The sequence below is a fragment of the Hyperoodon ampullatus genome (genome assembly GCF_949752795.1).
Source record: "Hyperoodon ampullatus genome assembly, chromosome: 4".
Classification (NCBI taxonomy): Eukaryota; Metazoa; Chordata; class Mammalia; order Artiodactyla; family Ziphiidae; genus Hyperoodon; species Hyperoodon ampullatus.
Window position 1 is genome coordinate 172,232,017 of NC_136917.1, and position 25,471 is coordinate 172,257,487.

A 25,471-nucleotide genomic window follows, 5' to 3' on the forward strand; every position below is an offset into this window, starting at 1 on the left:
AATGACCCAAGAAAGATGACTTCTATGCATGAAATGTTTGCATTCAAAGTCTTTATAAAACACTGCAAAATTATATAAGGCAACAGAATCGTTTATACGAGACTTTGCACATACATAAAAACACACCCAGATGGTGTTGTGTTTATTTCATAACCAAGTTGGGCAAGTAAGATTTCAAATTTGTAACTCTTCTAAGAGTTATTATTACAGTGTTAAATTAAGTCACTTTCCTACAGAGGCACCATGTTTATGAGAAGAGGCAGCTCAACTGACAAAGCTTTATTTCTAGCAAATAGGCTGGAACTAGAAGGAAACTATACAGATGACATTTAACCTTATCCATATATACCAAGTTCTAATAGATCAGCAGTGAAAGATCAGAGCGAAGGCTACCCGAAGTCTTGGTAAATGAAGAAATGGGGGTGTGTGTGGCAAGAACATCTCCCAAAGCTGGCAGGCAGATGAGTTCTTTAAAGCTTATTTATAGGTATGATATATTTTCCTAAGGATGGTCAGAGAAAACCAGGTTAAATACCTCAATTTCAGGACAAAAACTTGTTTAAAGCTTTCATGACCAGAATGTTGCTTTGAAATTGTGTCTCTCAGTCACTGACTATGTTTTCTCCTTAAATGTTTATTGTGTCTTTGAGTCAAATGCACCCAAGCTAAATGCTGTACATCAACCCTTGGACATGCCTTACATTCTTCAGTGGGTGATTTCCAGGAAAACTGCATTAATTAAAGTTAACACAGGTGTACGATCAAATGATAACCTTGTTTATTTTTTGCAGCTTGGATGAGTTCCAAGGTGAAACGTTTTAATACAAAGAATAATTAACCTGTCACCTGAGAAGCCCTGCTAGTTCAGCACCCCCTCTGCAGACACACTCACACAAAAGACAATGGAGTTGTATCGTGCTGACTTTTCAGGCTAGAAGCAGGTCTGCCTGTGCATGCCCCATCATGCAGGGAAAGAGGGCAGCACCCCAGAAACTGAAAATCTGAAGGCATCTTAAATCTCATAAATGATCTCAGATTTCATCTAAAAATCATTTGTTTCATAAACAAGACAAATGTGGCTAACAGGAGACTCTGTGAAGATGTCAGCCAGGGTGAAATTGGACGCAGGATGCCTGACTAGGACCCAGGGTTTACTCCTCCAGGTCCAATCAATGACCAGCTTGGGGCAAAATACAAGTGAGAGCACTTTATGCCTAAGACGTCCCCCTTACTTCTGCCACAGAATATTCACACGAGTCCTTATTGTGAATGGATGGGGTACCTTTGTGTGTTCACACAGGATTCTGAAATGAGGGCAACAGACAGTCTTATCCCCACTACTCCCAAGATCCAGCATAATCTGGAGGTTTGTGTGCAATGAGAGGCATGTGCCTGACATCCTAGAATCTCTCTAAAAATAAAATCCCGAGACCGAAGGTGGTGAAGGTCAGTCTCAGCAGTTGGGGGGCAATAGAGTCCAACAATGCATTGCCACACAGTACAGTTTAACTTCTGGGCTACAGGACATTGTTAGTCTTCTAGCAAAAGACCAGAGGGCTCACTTCATCTCCATCCTCAAAGCTCACAGTGGCTGAGGACAAGTTTTGCACCTTGCATTCCTAGTGTATTTCCAACAGGGTATTTAAAGTAGCTCTTCTATTCCATTTTCTTATTAGCCAATCAGATGAGTATTTCTTACTACTCTTGCACAAAAATCACACAAAAAACAAATAAGCATTACAGGAACTGACAAGAAACTCATTGTATTAGACACAAAATATTAAAACATTTTTGTCCCCAAGGGAAAGAGAAGTAAAAAATCCATAGAACAATTATATTTAGGAAAACAAAGCATTACTTTGCAGTTATTTTTCTGGGGGAAGAAAGCTACTGGTTTCAAAGAATACCTGTTCTTCTTCCAGAAGAATCAGACCTACAATGGCAATGTTGATGTTTCCTCCTATCGTTCCATCTTTGAATAAAGCAGACACCTGAAAAGGACAGGTAATCCACATCAGTCCCTATACATGGCACCCTTTTCCCCCAGCCCTTAGCCTGGAGTCCACAGCTGAAGGCCAATCCTGTGTTCTCCAGTGACATAGCAAGGTTATGTTTCTTACATTGCTAGACACACAGGTATGGGAATATCTAACAGCCAATTACCCCAATTGTTGGATCCTTACTCTTGGTGCCTGGAAGTAAAATAATGAAGTCTGTGGAGGCAGGTTCCACCTCTTATCAAACACCTCTTATCAGGCCTCCTAGTTGGTAAGTGTCCTCATTCGACATAAGGAGGTTTCTTTTTGTTTCTTTTAATTTATTTTTTAACTCATAGTGATCATACACAGGTGAGCCCTCCCGGAGCTGTCCTAGAAAAATATTCCAGGAGCATAAGAGAAGTTCTTGGGAAAAGACCAAGAGGATACAAGAAAGAGAAGGAAAACAATGTGGAGAGAAGATATCAGGGAAGAATGATGGGACCATCATTAGGGATGATGGTCACATGTGTAACAATGAGTGATCCGAGTGGCATATGGGGTGATGAGCGGGGACAAGTCGACAGCCATGGGAAGCAGCAGGGAGCTAATTTGGCATTGAGGTGTAGAAATGCTGGAAAAACTCTGCAGAACAGAGGCAATGCTTGCACACATCAGAGACCTGCAGTGGGGGCTGTCACAGACCTGCAGCCTGGGTCACCTCCTCCCTCAGTTCCCTGGGAGATCATAAACCACGAGGGTCTGGTCACCAAAAATGAGGACAGTAATAGCAACCACACCACTTCATGGGAAGTGGAAATACATTTAGGGGCACTCTGTTTATAGAGGTAGGACATAAAACACTTTCAAACATTGTCATCACAACTATGTTAAAATACACTTTGATGGCCCCATACTTTGTCTTCTGTTATGCAGGTCTCACTTGGGTGGAATGGGACTTAGACACCTTGCTCCACTCTTCATTAATGACTAAAGCTGCCACAGTCACATCTTCTCTTCAGCAACCTTCTAAAGGGAGTACTGTTCCTTGTTCTTGTCGATAGAAAAATGCATATTCAATATTTGAACACTCCTATCCCTAAAAAGATGGGTATTTCTATACAGCCATCTAAAATCTCACATATAATCTGAAGGGCAGATTTACTGCACTCAGATGTCTCTGCATCCTCTTATAGATTTCTGATAAATGAAGACATCAGTAAACTTGAAATATGTTACTGGCTTACAAAGAAAGTCAAATTATTCATCCTCTGAATTTTATTCTCTGAAGGATTGAAAAAGGATCTTCTGATAGGCGCATAGTAAAAGTGAAGGAGTTATCACAGATAAAATATTTCTTGTGTACAAGACATAAGTCCACAAATAAAAGTAGGATGCAAAACACACACACACACACACACACACACACACCATTAGGTGGAATTACACACGTGACTTCAACAAGAAGGGTGTTCCTACCATATTGAGTATTGTCAGTACATAGGTGGTGATGTTTTCATGGCCGTGGTTTTGCATCATCTTTTTGTCAACCACCACCAATGTCTCCACGTTCAGTTCTTCGTTCCTATGGGACTTCAGAAGGGACCGCTTGTGCCTTATGCACGACTTATACTCATCAGGCAAGATGAAAAGGTCTTCCTTGGGAGGCTTGGGCATGTCTACAGGGGGGCGTTCAGAGAGGAAATGAATGTAAAATTGTCACACAAAACCAGTGGTGGAACTCGTGCTAAAGAAAATGGATTTTAAAAATGAATGTTCATAAAACGAATCATAAAACCCTTAAAACTGTGATGCAAAACATGTGTTAAGGTGGAACACTACATTTAAGTAAAGTGTGCATAGTCTACATGTCATGGAATTCATTATTATATTGACTTTTGTATAAATTTGTCCTGATTTAAAGCAAAAAGATCACTTTGGCTCTGAACTCTTAGCATCTAAAAGCATGATGTTCAAAGACTATGAACATAAAGATCTGTTCAACAGGGCTCTGCAAAGGAGTTATTGATGAAACAATGAAACTAATAATTACAAAAAGGAGTGCTGTCTTATACTGTGTTCTTATTTGAAGACTTTTAATGACCTAATAGTTTTTAAAGTTGACTCCCATGTCTAGACACACAACTGGTTTGTCTGTAGTATTTCCAATGGGTTATAAACTGCTCAAGACAGATCCACTTCACTGCAGAGCTGAATTTCCTAGAAAGTATTGCAAATATTTATCTAATTTAATGGAAAGACAAAACATACTCAGTCCTCTTAGAGTAAGCCATTTAAAAATAATTTTGGCATTAATAATCAGTACATTAACATTATGTTAAAAATCACTAGGTTTAGTGGATGCCTCAGAAAATGTGGTTAGAATGGTTTCAGGTGAAAGTAGGCTTCAAAATATCCACATATTCAGGTGGCACTAATTCAAAAGCTATGCTAACTCTATTCATGGAACACGCTGCTAGAAGATGCTGTTTTGTTTGACTGATTCCCATGTCCGTTGCATTTTATCTCTCTCTGCTAAAATATTTCCAAACCTAAATGAACCTTTCAGAGGATTACTGTTTCACTGGCTAAAGGTTAATAAGCAGTCATCATGCACCATTTACATTGATGCAATTTACACAGATGTGATCCCCACCCTAAGAGATGTCTATGTATAACTCATTCATTCTCTACCCCAGCCATGGGTAGGAGTCAGGCCACCAAGGCATGGGGAATGAATGTAACTTTCTCACAATCCCTCTCTAGAGAGTGTTGGAAATGGATTTCAGATCTGGCAGTGTGGTCCCAGGGCCCTTAGTCTTAATTCCCATAGGTACAGGGTGCAAATGGACACAGTATAGGAGCACAGCAGCCTCCCAGGCACCCAGTATTGGAACAGAGGCAGAAGCACTGGGGGTGGGGGGTGATCTTACTAGCCAGGACTCTGACAAGTCCCTCAAAACAAGTCACTCCCCCCTCAATATGGTCCTGCAGCATTTTCCTAAACACGCGAGTCCCAGCTCAAAACCCACCCATGAAGCCTGCAGCTAGAAGTAGCAAGCTAACTCATGAGTCTGAGGTTCAGAATCACTATTGATTTTAAGCAAATCAATCTGCTTTTGTCTGCCCGTTTCCACAGAGAGATGCCTAAACACACAGAAAAATCTCTCATTCTCTGAACTCTAGGGAAGAATCTTTGTAGTGTGAACCCCACTGAGATACAAGACAGGATTCCTCCAGGGAAGCCCCAAGCCTCATGGACAACATGAAACTGTCCTGCACAAGTAACTGAGTCCTGAGAATTAAATGCTTATCCTGGAGGTGCTGTGTGTCAATTCTGCTAGATAGGGCCCCCAGTCACTCAGGAACTGCCATGTGCCCAGCAGGAGGGGACAGAAACTGTGGCAAGTCAAACAGCACCAGATCGACCACTGATGTTCCCCACCAGCAAGTGGTGTTTTGTGGCACTTGTTTTCTAGTTTTATTATGAAAACAGTGGCTACTTCTTTCCATTTTTCAAACACAAACCTTATTGTACAGTTTAGTATCTTTTTCAAATAGCTGCCTCTCACGACCCAACCCCATCTACTGAGATTCTGAAACATCTGTGGAAGCAAATATACCCACAAATGTGCACACATGCACACACACACGTTCACACACAGCCCCACCAAACAGAATCATCGTACTGCCCTGTATGCACAACTGTGCCTTAGGGCTACTGGCCTGAATGACTCTTATCACCTCCAGATAAGAATGAAAGGGTCATATTCATTCCAGAATGGTCAGCACTGCTGGATTGATCAGAGACACTGCAACGTGTGCTTCAGGCCCTGGTGTGGCCTGTCAAAGAGGTGAAGACAGCCCTGCCCATCTTTCCTGGCTGGATCCAGGTGCTTGGTCATCTTTCTGTCCCCAACACACGGAATCTGTCCTACTCTGACTCCACCCTCACCAGGAGCCCTGTGAGCACCATCCTGGCTCTGACCTTATCTGTGCCTGAGTCCCTCCCCTCGGTCCCGCTCTGCCCCGCCCCGCCTCCGCCTGGCCCCGCCCCCAGCCGTCTCCACCAGCTTCTCCCTGTCTGCGCAGACTCAGGAAGCTGTTGCTGGTCAGTGTGCCCTGTTCCGATGCCCGCTCAGCCTGTCTTCCCTGACCTCCGCGACCTCCCGTTCCCTCTACTTGTGCTCAACATGTTCTTCCCGCTGCCTCCCCTAAGACCGAGCTCACTCTTAATAATTTGGCTTGAGTTTTTCAAGTCCATTTGAATGTAGCCTGAGACTTAGTTACAGGACGATATGAGTTCAGATGACGCACAGGTGCTGACAGGTCAACGGTACTTGTTCTTTTATCGAAGATGCCAAGTGATTCTGGGTCATCCTCTCTTCTCCACAGTATTTACGGAGACCCTGTACATGCCCACCTCTATTTGAGGGTGCTGGGTCTAGCAGCCAACGAAACCAAGCCGCAGAGAAGGATGGGCTTTCCAGAGGCTCCTTGGGGAAGGTTTGCTAAATAAAGCAGTGCTTGAGGGGAAAGCCGAAGGAAGTGAGGAAAAGTCCAGAAAACACTGAACTCCTGTTCCTGAGTTTGTGAGACGTTCCTACATAAAGTGTAAATATCACATCTATTCTTAAATGTTCATGACACACAAAAAAAGAACTTTGATAAAGCCTTGGTGATAAGTTGCAGATAAATTTTGTCATGCATACTCTGTCTTCTGACGTGGTGAGTGAAGTATATAAACCTGCATAGGGACAATCCACCTCAGCAGGAAAAGCATGTGAGCTTTAATAAATCTAGACCTCAAAACTGCAGAATTACCGGGCAGACATGCCAGGGTTCTTTTGAAGACATCTGGTGGATTCTGCATTTCTGAGCACCTTGTCATTTAATCTGCCCAGGGAACAGCTCTTTAAAAACAAACAAACAAAAAACGCCAAACAAACAAACAAACAAAGAAAAACATCTACCACTATCTATCCATCTACCAAGGAGAGGTGTTTTAAAATGAACACACAGTTGATGGGTTTGCTTTGGAATCATCACTTAAGTTTAGCAAAGGTAGTCAACAAATTTCACCTCTAGGGCAGACTACTTTGAAGAAAATTAAAAATACTTCGTCGGTTTACAGAAATGTCCAAATCGTTAAATACTAAAAAGAATCGCCCTTACATACATTTCTTGCGTCTTCCGCAGAAATGCAGCTTCTGTGGGTGCCTGAGGCTGAAGCCGCCGGGCGGGGGTTGATCTTCGTGGTGGAAGATGTGGCGGTTTTCCAGCCGCCAGTTTCTCTCTATCATCACGACCTGGTGGGACCCCGGATCCCGAGGCTCAGTGGATCTTTTGTACAGGATGTGGGAGGGAGGCCCACCCCCTGCAGAGTCCTTGGGGCCCCCTGCCAGGTGTGAAGGGAGGGGCTTCAAGAAGTAATCCGCTTCCTGGGTTCTTATCATGCCTGACTGCAAAATAGAGAGGGAGAAAGAAATGCGCATCACTGTTTTGTTATCTACTCACAAACGTGCTGTTCCCACCACTGAGAGCACACGTTGAAAGGGGTCGCACAGGGGTCTGAGAATTAGGGATGGGACAGCCCCACTCTTGAGCCCTTTCCCCACCCGCACCCTTGCAGAGACACTGGTGTGGAGGTGTCCTGACTCGACTCCGGGAGCAAAGAGGGTACACAAGATACTAAGGTCAGGTCCTTTAAAGCAAAAAATGGAGGAGAAAGCACACAACCCTAGATATTAATATGGGTGGAGGTGGTGAGTGGAGTTCCCAAATAAAGACATAAAATTATAATCCTAATATAGTAAGTAGCAAAATTCTATTCAGACTTCAATAAAATGTGACACTTTCTATAAAAGTGTAACTTGACAGAATTAACCCAGAAGAAAGTACAAGGAATTTCTTAGGGAATCAGGGAGGTCTTTCTAAGCAAAGTATTTGGGAAATAGGAAAGAACTGATTATAAAAACACACAAAAAAATGTCTGTACAGCATAACAGACAATGAAAGCACAAACAATGACAAAAATATCTTAAAGGAGAGAAAATTGAGAGACTTGCCTTTTAGAGTGACAAGTATTTTTCAAACTTGATAATTGTTAGGAGAAATGGGAACAAACAGGCAATGACACTGGGGAAGGGTAGACTGGGGCCAGACCTGCCACATCTATCAACGTTGAAAATGTATAATTCAATTCTAGGATTTTACCCTTTTGGAATTCTTTTTTTTTTTTAACATCTTTATTGGAGTATAATTGCTTTACAGTGGTGTGTTAGTTTCTGCTTTAACCTTTTGGAATTCTTGCCAAATACTTCTTGTAGGCACTTCCCCAATATTGATAAGTATTTGTGAATGTATAATTGAATCATTGTTTGTAATAGCATAAAAAATACAAACAAAATGAAAAATATAATTAAAACAAGAAATAATTTAAACGTTTACCAACTAATTCAAGGTAATCTTTAAAAGTACATTTATATATTTGGCAAGAACATAATGATTTAAAAAGGCCAGCTAATTATGTCTTTTTTTTTTTTTTTTGTGGTACGCGGGCCTCTCACTGCGGTGGCCTCTCCCATTGTGGAGCACAGGCTCCGGACGCGCAGGCTCAGCGGCCATGGCTCACGGGCCCAACCGCTCAGCGGCATGTGGGATCTTCCCGAACCGGGGCACGAACCCGCGTCCCCTACATCGGCAGGCGGACTCTCAACCACTGCGCCACCAGGGAAGCCCGAATTATGTCTTGATAATAATCTTAACTAAACATTTGTGTGTGTGTGTGTGTAAGCTCCTAAAACTATGGCCAACATTTTCTATATTACACCTTATTTATCACTCACAGAAATTCTGTGAGGTAGGTATCATTATGCTCCTCCTTTAATGGATGAGGAAATAGAGAATCAGTCTAATAAAACAACATTTTCAAGGTCTCCTGGGAAAAAAGTATAAGGATTGGAACAAAATCAGAATAAATTAAAAACCTGTAAGTTTAAGGCTTGTACTGTAGGGGTCCCAGAAGTTGTTATTTTTTTTAAAGTGTATAATAAAGTATATAGTGGGATTCCAAATGTGTTCATTTTTAAAAGTGTGCATCTACACTTAAAGAATTTTCCTAGAAGGACTGATGAGAAATTGTTGATGCTGGTTATGTTCAGGGAGAGAAAATCGAGGAAGAGGGATGTAAGAGGGGGATTCCACTTCCATTTTTACATCCTTAGGCACTACTCAAGTTTTTAAACTCTGTGTGCATCCTTTCTTTAAAAAAAAATGTCAATGGCATTGCTGGATCATGGGTTTACAGATTAATTTTTAAAATCCTTCTGAATGTTTTAAAATACCTTTATAATTTTAGAATACAAAGAATTACTCCTACAGGACTATCCAGCTATCATTTAGAACTCTCCAGTACAGTATTTATATGTGTGCTGATTTCTTCCAAGTTGTTTTGATAATTTAGGACACTGAGTAGACCCTTATTGGGTATCCAAAGACACTGATGCTTGGTTGTCTGTTCTAAGAGTGCCTCTGATTTAGGAGCCTGAGTCTGATTCTCATCTGAGGGGGCTTGGTGCCCATCGCTGCGCACCACATAGAGTTCTGTGGTGGACTGAGTTGTGCTGCATGGGTCTGAATATTTGTGCAGTGTAGGATGACAGACATGGGGAAGCACTTCTGTGATCTTGGGGAAGGGCCAAATACACCTCTCAGGGACAGGAGGGTTGGGGGTGGAGACAGAAAGGAGAGGGGCCACCGGGCTTATCGTACATTCAGAGATGAAGCATTGGCCATGCTGTTCCTGCTGGTGGGAAAGAGGTAAGAGAAGGGAAACGTGGTAAACTATCAATGAAGCCATCAGCCCCATGGGGTGCAGACCTCCCGGGGCCCAAATGCCAGCTAGCAGTGGAAAGGAGACATGCTTGGAATTTATGCTCTGGATTGAGGTGGAGGAGGTGGGGACCTCTCATTGGTGAGCTCCATGGATGCCCTGGGAATCTTTTTGCCCTAGAACTCTACCAACTAACCTAGGATAGACAATATTTTAAAGTCTTCAGTTTTACCAAGGAAGGGTCTAGTATGGAATTAAATAATAGCGAAAGTCATTTGGGTTTCATCCTTTTGGCAATTAAAGTAACTCAGGAGTCACATGACCAATCATGGCTATGTTCAACCTTGTGTGGTAACACTCCCCAGAGAGGTTTTGCACACTACTTAAGGTAACTAGTTGAAATGTTAAACTGAAAAAAAAAAAAAAAAGTAATTTTTTGCCTTTAAAAAAAAATCTTTTCTGACATGCAAACAATCCCTTGCTTTTCAAATCACCCTGAAAAGATGATAAGCTCCTGTGGGTGCGTTTATTATCCTTTTTTAACATGATCTTTGTGACTTCGGATGATTTACTCATCCCCTCTGTGCTGTTTTGTCCTCTAGGGAGTGGATACAAAGGCAGCTACTTGCCACGAGATTGTAAGATTTAACAATAATATATATTTAAAATACATGGCCTCCAAAATACATGGCCTAAGCAAAAATATTTGATGCCTTAATGAAACAAAGAGTGTAAAATATCATACTTCACCCTGATGATCTCTGATTCCCTTCTGTAATGCAAGGTGTTTCTGGGGGACTTTTCACTCTACAGTACGAGATCCCTCAGAAGCCAGTGTGTGGGTGTATCCCAACACCATCACCCCAAACACATCTTTGCTTCTGGCTGCTGCCTCAGGCTTTCTGGCTTCCTCCCCTAAAACACTTGTGTTCTATGACAGCTGTTCCAGATTCAAAATGACCTCCTGCTTTCCCCTGGATTTAAGGCTACATCCTGGGTGGCCCAGAGGACCAGATCTTCAGGTAAGAGAGAACTGCCTCTGGAGGACTTCTGAATTTTCACTAACACAATAGTCAAGTGTTTATGCTTGTTTCATTTATAATTTAGTCTGAGCTACAGTATTCTGTATTTAAATAATCCCCATTTCATTAACTACATAGAACGAAATAACTGATAAGACTGATAGTTTGATATTCCTCTCTAATCAATACATACTGAAAAATACAAGAAAGAAGTTACTCCTTTTTTCTTGCTGCATTAATCTTGCAATAAATCTTGCTGCATTATTAGTTTGCAAGCTTATTTAAATGATTAGGTAAATTGTGGAAGATTAATGTTTTCTTCTTATCAATGATTTTCTTTAATGAATCGAGAATATTTACTTAGTAGCTCATAAAATGTCTGGTGTGCACCTGCCCACAGTAACCACTGGGAGGTAAGCTGGGTGGATTATTAACCGGCTTCAGAAAAAGCCACCGTCTCCCAGGCATTGCAGGGGAGCTCTCCAGACACCTGCATCTCTCGCCGCCAGTTCTGTAAATCATTTGACATTGGGAAACTCAACACTTGTACTGCATTTATAAAGAGAGAAAGAGTGGGTGCCCTGTTAGTGATGAGAAAGTGCTGTTTCTCAGACTCACAGATACAGGGAACAAAGTAGTATTTACCAGTGGGGAGAGGAAAGGAGGGAGGAGCAACCAAGGGGTAGGGGATTAAGAGGTACAAACTATGATGTTAGGTATAAAATAAGCTACAAGGATATATTGTACAACATGGGGAATAATCCAATATTCTATAACTATAAATGAAGTATAACTTTAAAAAATTGTGAATCACTATACCATACACTTGTAACATATAATATTTGATGGCAACTCTACTTCAATAAAAAATAAAAGAAAACAAAAATAAAAACTGCTGGTTCTGAGCAATGTAAGAAAGTGTTGAAGCTTGGAGGTAGGATGTTTACTGTGTTATATTTGTTGCTATTCACACTTAAATGCTGATAGATCTTTATTAATGTATATCTATTTAGAAAGGCTGTCTATAAAAGTTGCATGAATCAAAAAATAAAATGTAAATTAGGAAGAGATGAGCCTGGTTGGGAAATGTATCAGATTCCTTCCTGCTGTGTACAGGATTCCTCACTGAATTGGTTGCAAGCTTGTCTCAGGTGACACCACAAGTGTCAATCAATACTGTGAAAAAGTGATCCAGCTCATTAGAAGAAACAGGCATTTCAATTCTTAATTCATTTCATTTTTACTGTACTTCTTTGTCATTTCTCCAAAAGTGTGATTTGTATTGGGAATATTCTATTCATTCTAGTCTCCTTAGTGATGTTTCTAAAACACAAGACAGATGCAACTTTTATAGAACTTTTATAGTTACTTTGTCTTGGGCACCATCTATGTGGCAGGTAATATGTTATGTGTTTTGCTCTATTTATTATTCTTATTCTAATAACAAACATATGAAGGGAGAATTCATATTCCCATTTAACATTTGTCCAACATTGTAGAGCTAGGAAGTGGGGTAGCTAAGATTACAATTCAGAATTACTCAGATTTACACACTGTTGTCAGCACACCATGTTGTTTCTCTACCACCATGTACACCTAGAGAATAACTGCAATACTGGTGGGGGCTGAGAGTGAACTTGAACTAGTTGTAAATGTATATTGCAAACTCTTGGGCTAAAAAAGTGAAAAAAAGAAAAGAAGAAGTAGAACTGATATTCTAAAGAAGGACAGAAAATACAACAATATAAAATGTTAAATTCAAACCACAAAAGGCAGAAAAAGAGTAGAAGGCAAAATCAGGAATAACAAACAAGGGCAACAAATAAAAATCAGTAACACATTTAGTAGATGTTAATTCAATTACATCGACTTTGAATGTCAGTGGTCTAATGCACCAATTAAAAGAGATTGTCATAGATCAGAAAACATGAACCAACTATACACTGTCTACAAGAAACCCACTTTAAATATAAAGACACAGATAAATTAAAAGTAAATGGGTGCAAAACTATACCATGAAAACACTAATGAAAAGAAAGCAAAAGTAGCTATATTAATTTCAGATAGAGCAGACGTCAAAGTAAGGAAAGTTATCAGGGATTGAGGGGCATTAAATAACGACAAAAGGAGTCAGCGCTCTAAGACGACACAACAACTCTTAACACGTATGTACCTAACCACAGAGTGCCAAACTACATGAAGTGAAGTCTGATAGAACTGAAAAGAGAAATAGATGAATCCACTATCATAGTTGGAGACTTCATCACTCCTCTCTCAGAAATGGACAGATTCAGTAGGCAGAAAATCATTAAGGACATAGTTGACCTCAACAATGCCATCAGTCAACTGGATATAATTGACATCTGTAGATTACTTCATCCAACAGTAGCAGAATACACTTTTTTCTCAAGCTTGCTTAGGGCATTCATCCAGACAGACCACATTCTGGGCCATAAAACACACTTTAACAAGTTTAAAAGAATAGAAACTATACAATGTCTGCTCTCAGACTGCAACAGAGTTACATTAAAAATCAATAACAAACAAGATAACTGGAAAATCCCCAAATAAGTAGAGATTAGACCACACACTTCTGAATAACACACGGGTCAAAAAGAAATTCAAGAGAAATTTTAAGATATTTTGGACTAAATTAAAATGAAAACACAACTCATCAAAATTTGTAGGATGCAATGAAATGCTGAGGGCAATTTATAATACTGAATGCAGATATTAGAAAAGAAGAAAGATTTAAAATGAATAATCTAAGTTTCCAACATAGGAAACTAGAAAAAGAAGTTTGAATTAAGTGTAATGTAAGCAGAAGAAAAGAAATAATAAGAATTAGAGCATAAATCAATAAGATAGAAAACAGGAAATTGATAGAGGAAAAACAAAGAAACCAAAAGCTGGCTCTTTAAAAATGGTGAGATGTACTCATGCTGCACTTAGAGAAATTTAAAAATATAAAGAAAACAAACCAACCAAGTATTAACCCAAAAGGTTTTAAAAAATGCGATGAATGACCACCTAGAAACCAGAAAGGACTTATTAAAAAATAAATTCAGAATAAATGAATCAGTAAATAGTAAAAGAATGTGCTTATTAAGCTGAAAAAGTCTAATAAAACCAAGATCTGGTTTTTGGATTGAAATGGGAATACCTCATGAAAAAACAATGAATGTGAAAAAAGTCAAGAACATAGATAACCTCATGGGACATGGCAGTTATTTATAAAGGGAGATCATATTTCTCTTGGAGTTTAAATATCATTGCAGTGTGTATTCTTATTTTTCATTAGTAAATTTTTTTTGAGCTTTTCAATGTTATGACATCTTTCAGGTCAATCTATGACAAGGATTTAAATATCTGTTAGAGGAAAACTTCTAGATGTGTGCTGTTCAAAATGGTGGCCACTAATTTTAGTTAACACTGAAGAAAATTAAAAATTCAGTCCTCCAGCTGCTCAGTAGTCACACACAGGGATTCAAGTTTAAATTAGTATCAAATAAAGTTAAAAATTTAGTCTTGACATTGCTCAATAGCCACACATGACTAGTTGCTCCCGTACTGGATAGCACGGATATTTCTATTATGGCACAAAGTTATATGGAAGAACAGTGCTCTAGAACAGCTGGTAATTAACAAATCTTTGGGAGCTAACCTCTTAAGACTAGTTTGCTAAATACATGGCTGTGGTATTTGTCCATAATAAATAGTATATATCACATAGGAACATTCTTATAAATCACATCCACTAGCGTGTTGATAAAACTGCGCCAGCTAAATAATCAGAACATGTCGTCCTAGACTGATTGCTTAATAAGATTGCCTTTGGTTGACACAAAAATATCTGAACTAGGAATGGCTCGAACTTAAATTCTCAGATCCTATATCTCTCTGCACATTCCCAAGACACAAAGAGAAATGTTTAAGCAACAGTCATCTAGTCAAGGCATTTAATATATTGCTGCTACCTAATATAATCAGAACACCATGGATTAAACACTCTAATATTCAATAGATTCATTTACAGAGTTGTGTAACATTTAGACATGGATTTGATCCCATAGTGGAGGAAATTCACAGTTCCTCTCATCCAGGGAATGTGTAGCATGTTCGTTCATTCATTCATACATTCAGTGAATACTCATTAATTGCCTATTATGAGCTGGAGTTCTTCTTGTCAATCCAGATACAACAATGGACAAAATAGACAACACAGCGTCCCGTGTGAAGCTTAAATTCCATCGTGGAGTTGGGGGGTGGGGGACAGGTAGTAAACAATTGATGTAATAAAATGTAAATCATAAAAAGTTAAAATTCATTGTGTCAGTTCTTCCCAACTCGATCTATAGATTCAATGCAATCCCAATCAAAATTCTAGCACATTATTTTGTGAATATCAAAAAACTGGTTATAAAGTTTATAGGGAGAGGCAAATGCCCCAGAATAGCCAACTCGATATTGAGAGAGAAGAACAGTCTTAGGACTGACACTACCAAACTTCCTGACTCGCTAGAAATCTGCAGTAACCAAGACAGTGTAGTTCTGGGGAATGAACAGACAAAGAGAATAGACAGTCCAGAAATAGATACAGACACAAATACAGTCAACTGATCTTTGACAAAGGAGCAAAGGCAAGACAATGGAGCAAAGATAGTCTTTCCAACAAATGGTGCTGGAACAACTGGACATCCACATGTGAAAAAATGAAATCTAGACACAGACATTACACCCTTCACATAAATTTAACTCAAAATGGATCACAGAACTAAATGTAAAATGCCAAACTATAAACTCCTAGAAGATAACACAGGAGAAACTCTAGATGACCTTGTGTTTGGCAATGACTTTTTGTATACAATACCAGAAGGATCCATGAAAGAAGAAATTGATAAGCTGGACTTCACTGAAACTTAAAATTTCTGATCTGTGAAAGACACTGTCAAGAGCATGAGAAGACAAGCCACAGACTGGGAAAAAAAAAATTGCAAAAGACACACTTGATAAAGAACAGTTATCCAAAATACACAAAGAACTCTTAAAACTCAGCAATAAGAAAACAACTGAGTTAAAAAATAAGCCAAAGGCATTAACAGTCTCTCACCAAAGAAGATATACTGATGGTAAATAATCATATGAAAAGATGTTCCACATCATATGTCATCATATGTTAAAACAATGAGATACCACTATAAACCTTGTAGAATTACCAAACCAACAATATGAAATACTGGTGAGGATGTGGAGCAACAGGAATTTTCACTCATTGCTGGTGGGAATCCAGAACAGTGCAGCCACTTTGGAAAACATTTTGGAGGTTTATTATAAAACTAAACAAACTTTCACTATAAGATCCAGCAATTGTACTCTTTGGTATTTATCCAAAAGAGTTGAAAGCTTTATATCCACATCAAAACCTGCACAAGGATGTTTATAACAGCTTCATTGTTGCTAAAACTTGGACGCAACCATGATGTCCTTCAGAAGGTAAATGGAGAAATACTGCGGTGCACGTGGAACATTACTCAGCACTAAATGAGCTACCAAGTCATGGAAAGACAGGGAGGAAGCTTAAATGCATATTAATAAGTAAAAGGTGTCAATCTGAAAAGGCTACATACTGTACAATGCAAACGATATGACATTCTGGAAAAGGCAAAACTATGGAGAAAAGGAAAAGAAAACACAAAACAAAACAGTGGTTACCGGGGGTCAGGGGAGCAGAAGGTGTGACTAGGCAGAGCACAGAGGATTTTTAAGGGGGTGAAGCTATTTTATATGGTATTATAATGATGAATACATGCCATTCTACATTTGTTCAAAACCACAGAGTGTACGACACCAAGAGTGAACCCTAACTACGGGCTTTGGGTGATTATGTTGTATCAGTGTAGGTCCATCAGTCGTAACATATGTGCCGTCTGGTGGCGGACGGCTGTGCGTGTGGGGGGGGCAGTGGCTAGATGGGAAATTTTGCACCAAGTTCTGCTGTGTTTTGCTAAAAATGCCCTAAAAATGAAGTATATTAAAAAACAACTCAGAATGAAGAACGCCGGGAGTGCAGGAAAGGGCGTTTCAATTTTAGGTAGGGTAACCAGTTAGGCCTCATTGAGAAGGCGGCATTTCAGTAAAGCCCTAATTGGGTGAGAACGTGGTTGTGCGGATTCCAGAGGGGAGGCTGTGGGCTAGGCAGAGGGAAGAGCCACGGCAGTGGCCCTGTGGCCCTACACGGCATCAGCTCACATTCTCTGCAAAATATCCGCTTGTGATAGATTCACCAACTAATAATATTAATACTAATTCAGCAGGGCCTTGCTCAAATTGGGCAAAGGCTCTGGGAAATCTCTTCCAGCCCATCTGGTAGACGGGACACGTAAAGCTTCTGGGCTCATCCTTGCATCTCGCCTCCACCTTCTCCCCCAGGCTATGCTTACTATCTGCCGCTTCCACACTTGCCCTCCTTCTAATGTTTTCTCTACTTTTTTGGAGGAAAAAAGAAGCATAAATCAGATCACTAACTACTTACAACCCTGCGATTGCATCTCTTGATTTGAGAACACAATTCCTGGAGCCTTACCCTCTGACCTGCATCAATTTCCTTCCGGGCTGTGCTCCTGCCGCCCCCCGGGGGGCTCAGGACGCCTCTGTTGCACCAGTGACCCTGCAGCCTCGGAAACACCCAGGCTCCCTTTTGTCTCTCTTGGAGCCCACTAGTCCTGCTTCCTGTGCACACCTCCCCCAGCCCTCCACTGGCCTGGCTCCCCCTTTACCTTTCCATTTGCAGTGACAGGGTGAGGTGTGGGGACTTGCTTGCCATTGTGTTGCTCTTAAGGGCAGAGCAGGTGTTAAACCCAGCCTTGTGACACGCGCTGCAGCGATGCAATGGCCAGTGGTGGCTCCTCAGGCCAAAGCTCTGGTTCAAGGCCTGACTCTGCTTCTCTTCAGAAGGTGAATGCATGTGTGTGAGCGAGTGTGCGCATGGGTCCTGAGACTTAGCTCCTATCTTTGTAAATAGAGGAAAGATCTATCACTGTTTCCCAGGTCACCTGGTGCAGATTAAATATATACACTTCAAAGGTGGCCAAAAAAAGAAGATATTTTAATGATGTCAATCAAGATCCCAGTAGATATTTTGGAGATTGATGGCCGCACAAGGAAAGCTGCAGAGAGAGGAAGTAAAGTGTGTGCAGGACTTTGTGCAGGTTGGGAAACCAAGACCAAAAGGCCAACGGCAGCTCGGGATGGTCACAGCAGAGCTGGACAGCCATTGCTGCGTGGTCAGGGCAGAGAAGTCGACCAGCGTCGCGAGACGTGGTTGCCACACATATTTCTCATCAGAAGCCACGGGTCCCCGGGGTGTTGTCATTTGCATCTACTAGCCATTCCTGAAGTCATCCAAGTTTTTCCACACACACTCAGTCCATCCCAGTGGGTGATCCAGGCACCTGTCCCCCCGGCGTCAGCAAGCTGCTGGCTGTAGGTGAATTCTGTTACGAGCTCATCGAGTTGACACTTAGCTCATGAATCAGCTGTTTTGCTATTTAATTGTGCCACTGGGGATAGTTCTCTTCCTCCCTGGTTTTGGTGTTGATATCTAGTCTCTCACAACAATGTCCTTTAAGCTCAGGGTTCTAGGACCGTGACATCCTATTTCTGTTAATCATATTAATATTGATGGCATTTATTTACTGATTGCCTATCATGCCCCTGCCTCTGTGCCAGGGACTGGATACCAACTGATTACAAATAATCCTCAGAACAGAATTGCAAGGTAGGGACCAGCAGCTACATTTCTGTAGATAAAGAAACTGAGGCCCTCATAACCCAAATGTCCATCAGTGAGTGAATGGATAAACAAAATGTGGTACATCCTTACAATGGAACACCATTGTGCAGTTAAAAGGGATGCAGTATGGATAAACATGGATGGATCCAAAAACAGTATGTGGAGTGAAGGAAGCCATATCATTTCGTATGAGTCCATTTCTCTGAAATGTCCAGAGAAGGCCAAGCTACAGAGGCAGGAAGCAGAGCAGTCGTTGCCAGGCTGGGGTGGGAACAGGGAGTGACTACTGGGCACAAGCGTTCTCTCCAGGGTGATGGGAATGGTCTAAAACTGAATCCTGGAGGTGGTTGCACAGTGCCGTACGTTAACTAAAATATCACTGAATTGTTCACTTGAAGCAGTGAGGTTTTCTTATGTGAATTATACATCAGTAAAGTATTTAGAAAATTAAACAAACCTGAGGCTCCAGGAGTGTGACCTGAACAAGGGTGGCAGCCAGGACTGCTGGGCTCCCAGCTGGCCATTCCCTCCACACCTTGGGGCTTCCTGGGGGCACAGTGAGGTGAAGTCATTCAGAGATGTGCCCTTGGCAACAACCATCTTAAGAACAAGCATAGCCCGGACTCCAGGGCCCTCTAAGGGGTCAGATTCCTCATAAGAGAACACAGAGGCAGGCAATGAAGATGAGAGACTGAAGGTAGCTCAGGGGCCAGGAGCACAGCATGGGCTGGAACTACTTTCCCAGAGATCCATGTGGGACATTGCAAAACTGAATGCAAAGCATCTGTCCCGTTTCATTTAACCACTTTCACTAATGCTGTTGCTAAAGATGATGAGCATGTGAATTCAGTTCTTCACCTGTCTCCTCCCCATGGTCCCTGGACCAGGCAAAGTACAGGGAGAGGCACGAGCTTTTCATCTGCAGGTTCCCTGCTGCAGATACACGATAGGAACTTCATGGGCTTTCCCTGAGGAGGGACTGGTAGGTTGAGGGTATCGCTTATGGAGTCTGCATGTCCAGCCGTGACTCTCAAAACTTTCTGTCCATCAAAAGTCATGCTCTTCTCCCCCATCCTGAAGTGCTCAGTCAGCAGGTCTGGGTGGGGTTGTGACAACGTGCATGTTTAATACGATTCACAGACCTGACACGGAGACACACCCAGCATCTGTGTCTCCAAGGCCCCGGGCTCACGTGGCATCTTTCCCTTTCCAGCCCTGCACTCAGGGAACAGGAAAAGCAAGATCCCTGTGGGGTTACACAGTTTTGTCAGATGTCTACCGTTTATTGAATGGCTTGCTAAGACACAATTCAACTTTGGGTGAGGTTTGTTATAACTAAGTTTCCTTGTTTTCAAGCAAGTGGACATCAGACACCAGTATCAATATGGCCTCATAGTGGCTTTTGTAACACGGGGTCTGGGGAATGGTCATTTGTACCAACATTGTGTATTTGACACAACTTCTGTTACACATGTAACCTTCCAGGCAGTTCCTTTAAACATCCGTCCCTATGGATACCAAATTTTACCATTCACAGATTTCAGCCTTAGTTATATATATGACTGCATATACTCTCATACACATGTCAGAATCCTGAGGGGGTTATAGAAGTTACGACTAATCCTGTTTCCAGACTGTTAGCTCAAATTGCATGATCATTATAATGTGGCAAAGCATATTCAAAATGGTCTATTTTAGAATGCCTTTTTTAAAAAAATTTTCTTGATTTCTTCTTTAGTTTTAAAACAGTTAGTCATTAAAACTTGAAATATTTCAATTTTAAAGTATTCAAATTTAGTAAAAACATTTCATCTATGAAATAGAATTTGCTCTTAACCAAACTAATATATTACACCTTGTGGTTTGTACTCTGTTTCACTATTTTGAATTTTAAATACTAATAGAAACTTTAAGTGGTCACGTAAGAATAATAGAATCGAACAAATATGTGCTACATATTCCTACATTAAAGAGTAGATTGGAAATAAATAATAATAGCACCATGATTTGTAAAAACAAAATAGAATGCCTTCTTAATAAGCTGTTATCAAGCACATATTAGGCAAATACCACCTCTTTTTTCTTTTTTTTTCTTTTCTTTTTTTTTTTTTTTTTGTTGTAGAAATAGAGCATTGAAAACACTATGGCAAAATTAGTCCATACAAATCTAGGGGTCTTCCAAATAGCATCCTCTCAAGGAGACAGCTCAGTACAGAAAACGGGCAGATCCATCACTTCCAGAGGGACAAAAAACCAAACAAACAAAACAAGACAAATAACAACAAATAAGGAAAAGAAACCAGGCCAAGGTTGATTCCTTCCTGTAATTCACAGCTGGTTTCTCTAAACCACCATATGGCAGGTTACCTTTGCCAACCAGTGAGAAAAGGATTCAATTCCCATGATGGCTCAGAGAAAGCAAGTCCAAATTAGCTTGGAATCAGTTCCATCCTCCTTTCCTATGGCCATGAAAGCAGCCCAGCAACACAGACTAAGCCTGTGGTCCTAAGAGTGGGAGACAGCTATTCTAGATCATACAAATACACTGTTCTGCATTAACTGGACATTACTGATGATTTAGCCTCCTCCACGACGTACCATTTCAATTCTCTCAGCCTCCAAAGAGCCCCCCAAATAGATGAGGTTCACCTACATTATCTCTCCCATAATTGTTTGTGTTCAATAAATATTTGTTGACTGTGATTCAAATCCTTCCAGAGTCCCTTCTGTAAGAATCCAGCAGAGGGGTATCATGGCTCAGCTGGACTTTCACCTATCTGGGAGTTTTTTGTACACTTTTAATTAATTTTTTTGATATTTTTTAATTTTATTGTAAAATAATACACAAATATAGAAAAGAAAACCTACACAAATTATACATTTATAATGAGTTATAAGGTAAATCAACAATCACTCAGGCAAAGAAATAGAAATTTTCCATACATCTCACAAGTCCCTGTGTGCCCAGTTTCAATCGGAACCCCCAGTGACCCCATAGAAGTAACCACTATTACTATGTTTACAGCAACTAGTTTTTAAAATTTCTTGTACTTTGAATATTCAACTGTGCATGTCTATACATCATAATTTAGTCTTGTTTATTAAAAAAAAACTGGTGTTTTTTATATTTAGTTTTTATTGGAGTATCGTTAATTTACAATGTTGTGTTAGTTTCAGGTGTACAACAAAGTGAATCAGTTATACATATACATATATCCACTCTTTTTCAAATTCTTTTTTTTTAAATAAATAAATTTATTTATTTATCTCTGGCTGCATTGGGTCTTTGTTGCTGCGCACGGGCTTCTCAGTGTGATGGCCTCTCCCGCCACGGAGCATGGGCTCTAGGCACATGGGCCTCAGCAGCTGTGGCTTGCTGACTTCAGTAGTTGTGGCTCACGGGCTCTAAAACACAGGCTCAGTAGTTGTGGTGCACGGGCTTAGTTGCTCCGCAGCATGTGGGATCCTCCCAGACCAGGGACCAAACCTATGTCCTCTGCAGTGGCAGGCAGACTCTCAACCACTGCCCCACCAGGGAAGCCCATTTTTCAGATTCTTTTCCCATATAAGTCATTACAGAGTGTTGAGTAGAGTTCCCTGTGCTATATAGTAGGTCCTTGTTGGTTATCTATTTTATATATAGTAGTGTGTATCTGTTTTTTGTACATTTTTTGTTAGAATGGGTGTATCCTTAAAGAGTTTGTCAAATAGATAATGGAGGGTGGGGAACATCCAACTGCCTTAAAGGATGTATCAGCCAGTGACTCCATGGAATCTGCTGACTTGTTGACTTCTGGCATTTTCACATAAGTCATGCACATAAAACAATGACTACTGAAGACTGAGGCCTGGTCCCAAGTAACCAGGTCTTCTACAGGTCAGCACACTGAAACCCTTGGGTGTGATCCCCAAGGGAGCCCTCAAAATCCACATGTCAAGCTCTGCAGAAGTGTAAGGTATTGCAGAAATATTATGATTAAATATTATGATGGAAATATAGGGAAGAGCATGAAACACAGAAGATGATCAATACACAAGAACTCCATGACTCTGGTCAAATCATAGACTTGGTATCTATAGGGCAATTCTTGGACCTGTGAAGTTATTCATGCTCAGATTACCCCCCAATCCACCAAAAAATATAATCCAGAAGGTTAAAAAGTTTCTGGAAGAACAGTTTTTTGAAATCAGTATATATGAGTATGTATGTATGTATTTCATTGACAAGGATGATTCCTGACAAGTTATGTATTTTTTTTTCTTCACACAAGAAGTTAAAAAAGAGAATGCCCGGGACCAGTTCTCTCAGTTATTTCCAGGTGAGACATTCATTTCTCTCAATCAGCCTGTTATGGCTATGATCACAGTGCACCCTCAGGCTGCCCTTTCGCCAATTCTCTACATGCATTTTTAGCTCAATCACACTGAAAGAAATAATGCTGTTAGAAACACTACTGTCACATCCTTAAGAAAGGCACAGAGCCCAATATTTGTGAATTAGGCTGAATTACAGGGACCAGCCACTATTTATGACTTGAAATCTCTGTAGTCTTCCTTGATTAGTCTTCCTTGATTAAAAAATGCTATAAACATATGTTCTCTGTCTGTCTGTCTGTCTTTATAGTCTTTCATCACTAAATCTTATAATCATGTGAGCTGGTAACCACTAGAGCCATAAAGGACACAGAAGCCCCCCAAAGTTCTCTGGAGGAATCATGCCATCTGAGCGAGGTTGTGCATAATCATACAGCTGTCCCCCATGCAGGCATCAAAGTGATTAAAGGCACTGGTTTTGTATATCTAAGTTCTTCCCGTGCTGCCAAAACAGTCAATTAGACTCCAAGAAGACAGAGGAAGAATGTCCTTGGAGGAGACAAGGGTGCTAGTGGAGAAGCTCACCATTTATTCTCAGTTCCAATGGACATGGCTTGGAATCTGGGCTCTTTCCCTTGTAGGATGGCAGCTTTGGGCAGGCTACAAAATCTTCCTGATCCTGAGATTTCTCTTATTTACAATGAAAATAAAGATTCTTCTTATATTGTTAATATAATGAAATGCAAAAGTAATGCATCAATGAATCTGAGTGCAGAAATGCCTGCCCTGGTATACAGTAAGTGCTCACTTCAATATCAATATCCCTCCCTATTCATAATGGTGCATTTTCATGTTTTATTTGAAACTATTTAAATTGCATCGTCGGTACGTACTTTAATGTACATGTTCCTATGGTAAAAAAGCAGAATTCACCATATGTTTGTTCCATAACAACCAAACGCGGAACATAGGTTGCAAGCAGGCCTTTTCAAAATGGTGACACATTGGTACCTAGGTACATTGAATTATGTTCAGATTTTTTTCTCCAAAGCTCTGGTTTAGGAGTTGGAGAAAAGCATTTAGTAGGTTAAACAGGAAGAAAGTGAGCTAAACAGCCTTTCCATGAAAGCATCACAGTCCCCCAACTCCCATTTGTCTGTTTATAGGGAAGAGTGGAACCACCATTTCCAAAGAACCACCAAATCGAAGCACGTCAAAGCCTAACAATGTCTGCTTTTCCTATGATAGAAAAAGTATCAATATTACCAGGGGCTACCCGTCTGGGCAAGAGCTGGAAATGTGGAATGTGATATTATTAACATGAAAAAAAAAAGTAGTAGAAAGAACATGCGAATGGAAGATAATTAAAACACCACAGGGATTTGGAAAGTTAGCTCATCGTGAAAGGAATTCTCCAACCAACATCCAACTAAACATGATGGCAATAGTGACCAGAGTTTTCTGATACATCTGTCTCTATATTTGGCAAATATAAGAATACATTACCTATTATGCTTAGGGATCCTACAACTTTACCCACATGTGCATCATTTCTACAACAGCTGTGTCATGGCCACTCCATGCCCTGACAGAGCCTGGAGCAGTCACACCTTTGACAAAGCACAGATGAAAGGGCTTGAAACCAGAGAAGGGAGAAGTTGGTTGGGGCTGACTTTGAAACCAAGATCAAACAAAGAGTGTACGAGATAAAGGAGAAATCTGAACCGTGAATAATTGCCAAATGAGAGCATTAATTTGCAAACTATACAGGGGAACATGATACAATGTCAAAATGTAATTAATGTGCTTGGACTTCATAGCTGGATATGAATATAGGTAACATACTAGGATCTACATTGCTGAAGACTGCCACTCAACAGTTGAATTTTAAATGATGGGATTTTAAGAGATTTTTACATTTAAATTGCAATCTGTGGGACTTCCCTGGTGGTGCAGTGGTTAAGAATCTGCCTGCCAATGCAGGGGACACGGGTTCGAGCCCTGGTCCGGGAAGATACCAGATGCCGCAGAGCAACTAAGCCCACACGCCACAACTACTGAGCCTGTGCTCTAGAGCCCGTGAGTCGCAACTACTGAACCCTGTGCACCTAGAGCCCATGCTCTGCAACAAGAGAAGCCACCGCAGTGAGAAGCCCGCGCACCACAACAAAGAGTAGCCCCCCGCACCGCAACTAGAGAAAGCCCATGCACAGCAACAAAGACCCAACGCAGGCAAAAATAAATAAATAAAAATAAAATAAAATACCAAATTAAAAAAAAAATTGCAATCTGTGAAACTGTCAAATTATTCTTCCTGGTGTACTTCACATTTTAAGACAGAAGTGGCCAAATCATTTCAAACACGTGTGTTCCTTCATACATATAGAGGCACAGGGCTCACGGGGCGCTCAGCCTTTCTGGTGAGGCTAAAAGCTGGGTTTGTCCATTCTCCCCCTGCTGGTGCACACATGTAATGCAAGCCTGAAGTGAAGCTGGGGATTTGTTTTGCTTTAAGTTTTTAAAGTTTTAAATC

The 25,471-nt window shown here is 40.7% G+C and overlaps 1 protein-coding gene across 2 annotated transcripts in view; it reads right to left on the reverse strand.

Moving 5' to 3' along the window:
• The window catches only part of ADAMTS16 (ADAM metallopeptidase with thrombospondin type 1 motif 16), a gene marked incomplete at both ends in the record, with an annotated part of 156,960 nt that overhangs the window by 110,064 nt on the left and 21,425 nt on the right, over positions 1-25,471 (reverse strand). For both annotated transcript variants that reach the window (XM_079704048.1, XM_079704049.1), the window contains 3 exons: positions 1,908-1,991; positions 3,456-3,655; positions 7,156-7,438. In XM_079704048.1, coding sequence (XP_079560174.1) covers positions 1,908-1,991; positions 3,456-3,655; positions 7,156-7,438 — 567 coding nt within the window. The remainder of the gene's footprint in view (positions 1-1,907; positions 1,992-3,455; positions 3,656-7,155; positions 7,439-25,471) is intronic.